Here is a 12007-nt window from a genome sequence, read left to right on the forward strand (position 1 = left end):
ATTCCACTCAGTCTCCCTGAGGGTCTTACTAAGTATCATAAATGCAAGCTTACAAAATCACCTATTCAACATGCTACTAACTCACAAGTCTTCTGAGAAACCTCTGTGGTAAACAATGGTAATTTATTGTACTGCCCATTATACTTCTACCTACAAACTCCAATGGGTACTAACTACTACTAAGGGCTCCTGTTATTGAGATTTACATTTCATGTGATTCAATACAAGTCATACCTATGCTGACCAACAGTAGCTACTAAGAATATGTAGCTACTAAGCACATGCATGGTGGCTAGTCCAAATTGACATTTGTAAATGTAAAATTCACATCATATTTCCAAGACAGAATATCAAAAGGAGGGGGAATATCTTGATAATACTTTATCCTTTATGTCAGCTCCATGTAAAAATGGTATTTTAGGTATGCTATGTTGAATAAAACAGAGTTCTCACAAATGAAAATAAACCACCCAGTGAAAGTCCACTGATTAAAGAATATACTATTTCTCCCTAAGTATTCTGACAAGCAGTAGTAGTCTATGTGTCATTTAAAATCAATCTCTCCCAACCACAGGTTGATGCTGTGCTGCTTTTCTCCACAGGAACATCTACGTACCACTTGCTCCATAGCAGGCTGAAACCAATTGCCATATACAAGCAACAGTGACATTTTGTCTGAGCAAAAGCCAGCTGCTAGAATAGGGATGGGCTTTGGCGTTGATTTCTTGCCTTTCCCAGGTGTTGCTATCTGAATTGTGCAGTTTGAAGTCAAAGGCTTTTTGCAGTGTCTAGAAATGTAGGAAAAAAGTAAGATTAGCGAATTTGAAATAGCACCTCCTACTAATTCTTTGACATTGGCATCAGTTCAGGGAACACAATTCTCCTCTAGCCTCCACATGACCACCATGAGTGGAGAGGCCCCGGTGCACAAGTGTGCCTTTCAAGACTTCACCTGCCCCACCAACAGCTCCCCCCAAAATCAGCCTTGAGAACTCTCTGCCGCTCTGTCCCACTTTGGTCCAAAAGGAAGCTCCAAGCTCCCAACGCTCTCATGTAAGTGTCCTCTTCCAACTGGGCCTCATCGCTCACTGCTCCAATCCCTGAAAGCCTTACCATGACCTCTGGAGTGTAGCTCCAGTAACAAGTTACACCTTCCAGGACTTCTCTAAGGATGTGCTTTACCTTCTTGCTCTAGCCTGGCTCGCCCTTGCAGCCCTCCCATGTTGTAGCTATTTTCGCTCCCATACCTTTTGTGTCAGGAGCCTTGGACAAGACTTAAGTGTTCTCCTTATTCTCCAGGGAAAACTTCAAGGCAGTATCCTCTCTCTTTCACCCCTAAAACCTTTGAACTGTTGTCACCAAAACAAGCTACCTCACTCTCTCTTGCCATCCCTGGGTTACTCCCCCATTTCTTAAAGATTTCAATGGATTGCTATTTTTCTTCTCAACACCACTACTGACTTCCATTCTTACAGATTCACATACTCAGTATCCAAGAGGAAAATGCTTCTGATATTCTGGTCTCTACCTCCTATGACCATGCCCCTCACTGTGTCTCAGCCACACATTCCTCGTGCCCTGGACAGCTTATTATCATTTTTTGTTTGTTTTTGGTATCAGGGATCAAACTTGGGACCCTGCGCTTGTGAGGCAGGCACCAGAACCACTGAGCTAAATCCCCAGCCCCAGTTTATTATTTATTCCCAGTAAGCACATATCCTCTATTTCTCAATTTGAAGAGCATCCTGTTATCCCCCTATCTTTCTAACTCACTCCTTCCAGTATCCTAGCTCCAAAACTATCTCTAGGCCCAGGACTTTGCATCTCTGCTTTGGTCTTTAGCTCCCTTTAGGCTACTTCCATCATACAAGGCAGAATGACTGCCTTAAAACCTGGGCTAAACCTCATCAATCCTCTGCCCAACACCCTTCAGTGGCTTACCAGTCCCCACTACTTCTGGCCCCCAGTTCCTCTGGTCAATTCTACATCCCATGTACATTTATCACTGTGATAACAGAAGCCTCAAGGGCCACATGCTATAACATCAACAGTCACCTCGAGGAGAACTCCGTGCAAAGACTCAGGTTTCCTGAAGATTTGAAAATAAGCACATACTACTTTCATGATGAGTCTATATTTAAATCCCTACACTAGTATTTTAAAATGTGAATAGCTAGTGACAATAAAACGTAGCAACGATTTAAAAATTTAACATAACTAAGCATCACCATGTTCACAATGTATGACAAGGTTTGGCCAACTTCTGTAAAGGTTCAGAAGTAAACATTTCAAGATTTGGGGGCCACATGTAGTATCTAATGAATTTGGCCTCCAGCACATGTCTTGCTAAACTCTGACCTATGACTACTGTACTACAAAACCTACCACCACCACCCTACTCTATATCAAAACAGTACTGCCACACTTTATGATCCCCATATAAGCAAGAAAAAATAAAGCCGTCTGGAAAACAGAATTAAAGTATCACCAAAGTAGCCCAGCAAATCTCGAAATGAACAACTTACTTTTTAAAATTCATTTTTATAACTTATCAAGCATGCATCACAAAAAACCACTTTCCTGAGCCAGGCAGGATGGCGCCTGACTGTGATCAAAGCACTTGGGTGAGGCAGGAGGATCACGTTAAGTTCAAGGCCACCCTAAATTACACAGACCCTGTCTCAAAACACAAAACAAAACAGGATGCCACTCTCCTAAACACAAATAAATGAAATGGTTCATGACTCCAAAAACTTGAGTCCTTACTACATTCATACAAATAAAGACTCAAGAATGCTTTTAAGCCTGGTGCAGCAAGTGGCACAAACCTGTAATCCCCACACTGTGGAAAGCTGAGTAGGAGGACTGCAAATTCAAGTTCCACCTGGGCAACTCAACAAGACCTTGTTTCATAAATAAAGCAGGGCCAGGGATTTAGCTCAGTGGTGCTGCGACTGCCTCACAAGCCCAAGGTCCTGAGTTCAATCCCAGATATCAAAAAAAAAGTAAAAATAAAGCACTTTAAAAAGCACTCGGGATGTAGCTCAACGCAAAACCCCTGAGGGGGTTCAATCCCTAGTACTGCAAAAAAAACCCAAAACTTGAAAACAATCTAAATGAACAGTACTACCATGCAGAGAGCAAAGCGGGAACTATGAAAAGTCAAAGAAAGTCAGATTCTGGCTTGGAAACTTACCCGTTTAATACGTGTTCAAAGAGATGGACTTGGCCGTCTCTGCAGACAACAGCTAACTTGACAGGCTGGAAGGAAATGTCGCTGATTAATGAGCAACACACATCAGTCCCCAGTCTAACCCAGGACATTCCTTTTAATAACCAGAGAAGAGTTAGAAGCGGAAGGACACAGTTAAAAGTAATTCTCTCTGACAAAATAACAAGAGTAATAGATTCTCAATGCATGTGTATACGATGACATGGGCAGAGAACACGGCTTCAAAGTGAGAGGAATGGGTGACTGCTGAGCACAAGGCCCACCCAGCACAGTCAAGGCTTTGGCTGCAAATCACCTGCAGCTGGGAAGGGATGGGCTGGGACCCTAACCCCATCCCTCCCTCCTCCTGTCCACTGTCAGTTCCTGGATCCTCCTCTCTGGATTCTTCTACGTACCACACCTGCAGCTAGGCTCCCACTCCCAGGATCTACAAAGCAATTTACTTAAAGTTCTGAAGGCTTCTTAAAGAAAGCTAAAATGAATATGGGGCACTTCCAGAAAGCTGCTATCCCTATTCTAACTGATAAATTTAATGAGACAATTCAGGGAATAACTGAAATATAGAAAATGTTTTAAGACCAACATGGCATTGTAAAAGCACTCTGAAAAAATTTACAGGTATTTACTGGTATATTTGAAGATATGGAGCCAGACATGGTAGTCCACACCTCTAATCCCAGCACTTGGGAGGCTGAGGCAGAATGATTGCTCCAAATCTGAGGCCAGCCTGAACTACAAAGCAAGACCTTGTCCCAAAAAAAGAGGACTGTGGGCCAGGGATTTAGCTCAGTGGCACCATGCCTGCCTCACAAGCGTAAGGTCCTGAGTTTGCTCCCCCGTACCGAAAAAAAAAAAATAGAAAGGATTGGATTCCTACTATAGGTTTCTAAAAATACCTAAGATTTGTGGTTCTCCTTGCCACCTGTCTGGTCCACGCAAAGCTCCTTACAGGCAGCTCACTGATCCTCTCACCAACAGCCCAGCTCCCACTTTGTATCAGAATATCAACCTTGTTAGCACAGCAGTACAACTAATATGTAAACCAGTATCTTTTGATTTTTAAACCAATGTTCCTTCGACTATACTTTTCAAAAATACTAAAACACTGGCTGGGGATTTAGCTCAGAGGTTCCGCCACCTGCCTCACAAGCACAAAGACCAGAGTTCGATCCCCGGTACCGAAAAAAACCCTAAAACATGACAAAAATGTCTGAATTGTCTCTTAATCCCAATTTGAGGGTTATGCGATGTAGGTATTTCAAAATTTACACTGGATTTAAAGTGAAATTTAAGCTTTCATTTAAACAGACTGGGTCCAAATGGAAATTCTACAAAGCTTCAGTCAAACAGAAATACGAGTATGGAAAAAAAAAAAGAAGTATGAGTATGAAAATTCAATAAAGCCAGATTTATTTAATGGTGAAGTATGCAAAATCACAAACTCTTCTACATGAAAAATCCTTAAATATAAAAAAGCATTAAACGAGAAAGTATCACTCTTGTAACAAAATACACCTTAGTTAGGATCCACACGATTTTAGAATTTAAAAATGCATTTGATGTAGAAATCATGCATTATTTATATATATATTCCTATTAACAAAATTTCTTTTCAACAATTTATCTTAATTCACATAATGAATTTAAAAATGTACTACCTTTGTATTAAAGTTTCCCTTTCCTCCCGTAAGAAACCAGTGATTTAGTAATTTCTTCAACAATCTAAGATGATTCTGGTTATACTTTTTGTCATTATTCCCTCATACCAGTATTTTGATATTAAAAATGAGGTTTATAAAATCCAAAGCCACTTCAACAAAAAAAACCCTCAAACCACTTACCTCTTCTTTGTTTTCTGACAAAGTCAAGTCAATGTAGACAGGCTCCTCTGTAACGGTAAAAGACATCACTGCATTCTTTTCTTTGTTTTCTGACCGGACCTGCCTAGATAACAAAACCAGCCATTAGCTAACCGAAGAAATTTTACCCAAGGGGAGTCAGTCTTACTAGAGTTTCAATAACTTCCACTTTTGAAAGCTAAATTAGGTGAGTAAAGATCTCAACAAGAGAAGTATTCATGTCACAACCAAATTAACACGTTTGCTTAGAAAAAAGAGAATGCTTCTTTGGCAGATGTAAATAACATTACTCTCCTCTTTAATCTGTTTGTCTATCTCGATGTCAATCCCACTGCCTTGATTACTGCAGCTTCATAGTAAGTCTTGCATCATGAATCAGCCAATCCCAGGCCTCCAACTTTTTCTTCTTTTTTAAGTTTATCATGACTATTCTATGTCCTTTCCATTTCTATTTAAACTTCAGAATCAGTTTGTCAATTTCTACAAAACTGCTGGGATTTCTGGCTTTGTCTGGATTGAATCTATGATCAATTTGGGAAGAATGAACTTCCTTACAACACTGAGAAAACAGTCTAGAAACAGACATTCTGCACACAATGCATGCACGCACGCACACAACCCCCATCACTCACGGATTCTGTATTTGTAGATGCACCTACTTGCTAAAATGTATTTGTATCCCCAACATCACTGTTTGTGGAGTTTTCGTGCTCATTTCACTGCAGACCAGTGGAAACCTTGAGTTGCCCAATGAGCAATATTCCCAAGAGATCAAACAAGGCTGCGCTCCGCCTTACTTCTGCTCTCACACCAGAAATGTTTAGTCTTGTGCCTTTTGCATTTCTGTGTTTTTTGTTGGTGATTTCAAAGTTTAAAGTGCTCCCCCCCAAAATTTTCATGTGTTGTATAGTGTCCCTGAGCACAGAAGGTTACGGATATATTTTCTTGGTATGTCAGATAAATGTCACGACTTAGGTAAGCTTCATTCAGGCATTAGTCATGGTGCTTTGAGTTCGATGTCAATCAGTCAAAAACTTATACGAAATAAGGTGGTCTAAACAGATACACACATAAAACACGGTCATATATTGATTAGAAAACAAAATGTTATGACCAGAGCCTCACAGTAACTTAAAATTCCTCCGGGGAGTATATATTCACTAAATCGGCATTCATGGGGACTTTACAGAATACAGCAACTATGAATAAATATATATATATATATATACACACACACACACACACACGTATATATAAACACACACATATATACAAAGTCAATTCAGTGGAGACAGTATCTTCAACAAATAGTGCTGCAATCACTGGAGGATATCAAGTGTAATTCAAAAACAATAACTATAAACATCACTAGGATTAAGAAAATGCACTTTATCCCAATGCAATGCTACTACCCATCTATTAGAAGAGTTCCAAACACCACACCATGTGTTAAAGAGGATATGAAATTAATGCTCTTACATTGTTGGTAGGAATGTAAACTGATACAAGCAGTTGAAAAAAAGAAACTGGCAATGTCTTGAAAAGTTAAATGACCTTGAATAAATAAATCACTGGGGGTGTAGCTCAATGCAAAAGCCCTGGGTTCAATCCCCAGTATGACCAAAAAAAAAAAAAAAAAAAAAGTTAAGTGTCCACCTATCAAACAAGCCAAGCTATTCAACTCTTAGATTTTACCAAAGGGAAATGCCTGCACACGGCACACGAATGTCCATAACAGTTCTATGTGTAATATATCCCAACCTATCAACAAGCCTGGAGACTGGGCTAAGAGGACAATTACCAAGAGACATGAAACAATGCTTACGTTCACTGTCTTGATTGTGGTAATACAGATGTATGTATGTCAAGAGTTATGAATTTGCATATTTATATATACACAGTTTACTATCTCTGTAAGCTGTTCCTCAATAAAGCTAGGTACAAATAAAAGAATGAGTACCAGGCATGATTTCCAAAACAATTCAAAGTCAGTTTCTCTTTATCAACTAGTAAAACAATATATCTAACAATCTTTCGATGTTTTTTTGAGATTAGAATTAACAGCTGACTTTAATAAACTAAATGCTTTCTTTTTTTTCTTTTTTGGTACTGGGCTACATTCTGGGCCCATGCTAAATGCTTTCATGTTTTAATTTCAAAATGCATTCTTGTGGGGCATGGTGGCACATGCCTGTAATCCCAGCACGTGGGAGGCTGAGTTAGGAGGATCGCTGCAAGTTCAAGGATAGTCTGGGCTACAAAGTTCAAGGCCAGCCTGGACTACATACATAGTGAGACCCTGTCTCAAAAAATAAAAAACTTTTTTAAAAATAAAAAGAATTAAATGTATTCTTTTAAATTCTGAACAGGATTCATTCCAACATTAGGTTATTCATATTATAAATGTTCAAAATACCTGTCAACAAGCCAGGTGTGGTGGTACACACCTGTAATCCCAGTACTCAGGAAGCTGAGGCAGGCCAGCCTGGACTGCATAGTGACAGTGTTCAAGGCCAGTCTAAACTACATAGCAAGACCATATCTCCAAAAATAAAAAAAAGGCCAAAATCTCTCAGAGATCAGATTACCATATAAAGAAAAAATTGCTATCACAGCCCATCAATAAGAGATAGTACTACCTCCTTAACGTAAAAGTTTGTGTTTTGGGGTTTTTTTTTGTAATTTTCATTAAGCAGTAAGAAGCCTTCAAATATTTCCTAATAAAAATGTGTCCTTTAATGGACAGGGTTTAGCTCAGTGGCGCCACACCTGCCTCACAAGACAAGGTCCTGAGTTCAATCTCCAGTAAGGGGTAGGGGTGGGGGAATGTGTCCTTCAAAAATAATTATTAGGAGCTGGGTGTGGTGGCATATACCCATAATCCCAGCACTTAGGAGGCTGAGGCAGGAGGACTGCCCTGAGTTCAAGGCCAGCCTGCACTACAAAGAAAGACTCTGTCTCAAACCAAACCAAAACAAACAAACAAAAAATACACACACACACACACACACACACACACACATATACACACACACACACACATATATCAGGGAACCTCAGGCTTGCTCTGCTAACACCCAAAGCTATGGAGTTTGTTAGGCAGCCTTTTAATGTGGGATGTAAATTTTAGGGAGAGGCATACAAGTTAAATTTAAGCTTACTCTTCTGATACCAGGGTACCCCAGAAAAAACTGTTTTTCATAATCATAATGGAATCAACCCTTCTCTTATAGAGAAATTTTGTAGCTTCAGAAACTAAGGTAGTAGGCCACTAAAGTGTTGTGAAACACTTAAGACTGAAGCACCTCAGTAAGGCAGGAGACCCTAGAGGCAGATTTTAACTGGCATTATTAATTTGCTTCTTGTTTTGCAGTGTTAGGGATAAAACCCAGGTCCTCACATGCGCCAGGCCAGCACTCCACCTCTAAGCTACATTCCTAACCTTTGTTTTTTGAGACAGGGTCTGGCTATGTTGCACAACTGGCCTTGGAACTTGTGGGCTCAAATGACCCTTCTACCTCCCAAGCAGGACTGCAGAGCAGAGCCACCAAGCCTGCCATGGTAAGTACCTCCCCTAAGTAAGCACTATTTTGTACAAACTCATAGTAACTGTATATGATCACGAGCATGCTCAACTATTACTAAAATATGAAACTAGTTCCGTATTTTGTCTATGAAAAATAGTTGAAAAAAAGAGCAACTTCATCATCAGGTGAGGTCCTAAAATCCAAGACATTTTTTACTTCTTACATTTAAATTTTTTGATAGTTCTTTAGCTTCAAATTCATTTTAACTTTAAAAAGTTAACTCCAAAGCCATATGGTGGCATATGTCTGTAATCCCAGTACTTGGGAGGCTGAGGTAGGAGGATCTCCATGACTTCGAGGCCAGCTTGGCTATACAGTGAGTTCAAGCACAGCCCAAACTACATAGCAAGATGTTGTCTCAAAAACAAACAAACAATAAAGAAATAAACAAAAGTTAACTCCAAAGGGAACTGTTAATAACAAAAAAGGTTTAGTGGGGATTCTAAGAATGTCAAGGAATTTTATATCCTCAGGAAACCATCAGTAAACAGACATTACTCTATTAACCTAGAGGTGCCATCTATTTCAACAAAATGAAGTCTTCTCCCTAAAAATTTTTATTTTTAAATTGCCCAGTCACAAAAATATTCAGGCCACTGCATCTCTAAGGAAGCAGAAAGAAGGCTCTATTATATAATGTTCTTAAATTGTTCCCTAAAAGGTCCAATGCTCAGGCAGGCTCAGTTCTTCATTATGAGTCAGTGTAAGTCCAACAATAAAGCATCTCTATAACCACACAAACGGACAGATTCCTTCCAGGCAAAGCTACCCCCAAATCCAAAACAACTACCTACCAGACATTAAGTAACCGGTCATGCACTGCTCCAGATAAGAAATAAAGGCCTGTAATTCCATCAAAGGGCTGGCTCTCATTCGGGGGTCTGATAGTAGTGAACATAAGCGATGAAACTGGTGTCGCATGTCCTGTGAAGTGCTAGAGAAAGTTAAATCTCATTTAGGAGAGATAGATTCAAAGTAGCACTGTACAAAGAGTAAGAATTCATATGTATCATAAAGAAGCTATTATAAATCTAGGGCCAGGGGTGTAGCTCAGTGGCACAGTGCCTGCCTAGCAAGCACAAGGTCCTGAGTTCGATTCCCAGTTCCAAAAAACAAAAAAGAAAAAGTGCTCACTTGGGCAGCACATATATTATTAATCTGGCAGGAAAACTCCACAAGAAAGTTGTTTAATTATAAGCAAATGAGATTTGTGCTGTAATCCTTTCACATTTAAAACATCTATCTGAAAATAATCAAAATTAAATGGTTTTTTCTTTGCAGCACTGGGGATCAAACCCAGGGTCTTCAGCTACATCTCTGGTTCTAACTCTATTACTTTTAAAGGCATGCTTAGGTGCTCAGACACAGCCAAGGAATTGTAGGTCTTCATTTTACTCTCAGTGAGTCGAAACCACAATTTTATGCCATCATCACAGCACCAAGTTTAATAACCCGAGTCCAACTGTTTTTCCTAACACTAAATTTCCACAATTCAATACTATATATGGACCAAATGCTAGATATAAGCTAGAAAATAAAATTACCATAGTCACTGCACAGTAAGAGATTTTAAACTCAAATTCCATTTGTTTGATTCATTCTTTTCACAACAAATCAAATATGCAGACTAATTTTTGTCTGTTAATTCTACTATTTGACATACATGAAAAATGTTTTTTTTTTTTCCACAAAGTCTTCTTATGCTCCTCAGGCTAGCCTCAAGCCATCCTCCTGCCTCAGCCTCCTAAGTGCTGGGACTGCAGGCACAGAGCACTAAGCCTAAGAATTTGTATTCTTAATACAACATCCTATGGCTCAAACTTCTTTCTCCATACTTACTCTGTATGACTGTTACACTTAGAAATAATTTGATACACTCACTCTGTAGACTTCTTTGGTCTCCAAAACCCATAGTTTGATTGTTCGACCAGCTGAAAGTAACATCTTTCCATCTGGGCTGATACACAGGGAAGTGACGCTACTATTGTCACCCTTCCATTTGCTATGAAGTAAAGAAAAGCAAAAACATCTTAATGGGAAGAAAGTTTACTCAGCAGAAAATAACAAAAAAGCAAACCAGGCATTAGAACTATGCAAGGTCCTCTGCCAACTGCATTTCCTAAAATCTTGCCTTAGGTTAAAAAACGTGGACACATCAGTGAAGCCTCCCTGAGGGGTGCTGTGAACACAGCATGCGCTCCCTTTGGACAAGTTCTCAAGAGGTGACAGGAAATGGGTAGGTAAGAGTTGTAAGAATGGAAAAGAGGGAGCTTTGTGTATCCGGTGACACAGGCAACACCTCTCTGGGTCTTCACAAGCCCATCCCACCTATCCCCACGGCACTTCCTGCTTTCTCTGCAACATTAGCCTTTATCATTTAACCATGATATTTTGCAGTTTGTTGAACATATTAATACTGTTGAGCAACAAGGAGCTTGGCTGTTTATTTACATCTAAAATACATACTACAAACTATTCTAACTTGGGAGGCTGAGGCAGAAGGACTGCCATGAGTTTGAGGCCACCCTGGGCTATATGGTGAATTTTAGCCCAGCATGAACAACATAGCAAGACCTTGCCTCAAAACAACAACAACAACAACAGGGCGGAGGATTTAGCTCAGTGGTTCCAGCGTCTGCCTCGAAAGTGCAAGGTCTTGAGTTTGATCCCTGGTACCAAAAACAACAACAACAACAACAAACAAACAAAACTGTTCTGGCTGATCCAAAATGTCCCCAAAGCCTCCTTGTACTGAAGGCTGGGTTGCCAGCTGTTGGGGTTTGAGGAACTGAAGGGATAATGAAGGCACCAGCTGATCCCACTGGAGGAAGCAGGTCACTGGGGGTAGTGTGCCTTTGACAGGCAGATCTTGTCCCCTGCCCGTTCCTCTCCCTGGCCCTTCCCGTGCTGCTTCGCTGCTGCCAAGGGGTGAGCAGCTTTCTTCTGCCATGCTGTTGGGCCTTGAAGACTGCCAACCACAGAATGAAACTTCTGAAACCATGAGCCAAAGTAAATCTTCTCTCCTTAAAAAGGTAATATACAGACAAAGGATTAATAACTCCTTTGTAGCAATCAGAAAAAGAACTCACACCTGTAATCCTAGCACTATGGGAGGCTGAGGCAGGAAGATTGCAAATTCAATCCCAACCTGGGCAACTTAGCAAGATCCTATCTCAAAATAAAAATAAATAAGAGCTGGGGATGTAGTGAAGGTCCTGGGTTTAATCCCCAGTACTGGAAAAACACACACAATAACAACAAAACCACAAAAGGAAAATGGAAAAGAGATAAACGAGCAATTCATAGGAAAAATACAAATTTTGATAAAT

General features: G+C 40.0%; 1 protein-coding gene and 1 non-coding gene across 3 annotated transcripts in view; both read right to left on the reverse strand.

Moving 5' to 3' along the window:
* Positions 1-12007, reverse strand: part of Wdr43 (WD repeat domain 43) — a 56170-nt gene that overhangs the window by 27380 nt on the left and 16783 nt on the right. For both annotated transcript variants that reach the window (XM_004839237.3, XM_021253659.2), the window contains 5 exons: positions 10560-10680; positions 9473-9612; positions 5074-5176; positions 3197-3261; positions 617-788 (listed from right to left, as the gene is read on the reverse strand). In XM_004839237.3, the coding sequence (XP_004839294.1) occupies positions 617-788; positions 3197-3261; positions 5074-5176; positions 9473-9612; positions 10560-10680 (601 nt within the window). The remainder of the gene's footprint in view (positions 1-616; positions 789-3196; positions 3262-5073; positions 5177-9472; positions 9613-10559; positions 10681-12007) is intronic.
* LOC147827042 (small nucleolar RNA SNORD53/SNORD92) lies at positions 10033-10117 on the reverse strand. The gene has a single exon (XR_015453328.1). It is a non-coding gene; the product is annotated as a small nucleolar RNA SNORD53/SNORD92 (small nucleolar RNA).

The sequence above is a fragment of the Heterocephalus glaber genome, unplaced genomic scaffold (genome assembly GCF_053883595.1).
Source record: "Heterocephalus glaber isolate CG9 unplaced genomic scaffold, H.glaber_assembly_v1.0 deba00001457, whole genome shotgun sequence".
Taxonomy (NCBI): Eukaryota; Metazoa; Chordata; class Mammalia; order Rodentia; family Bathyergidae; genus Heterocephalus; species Heterocephalus glaber.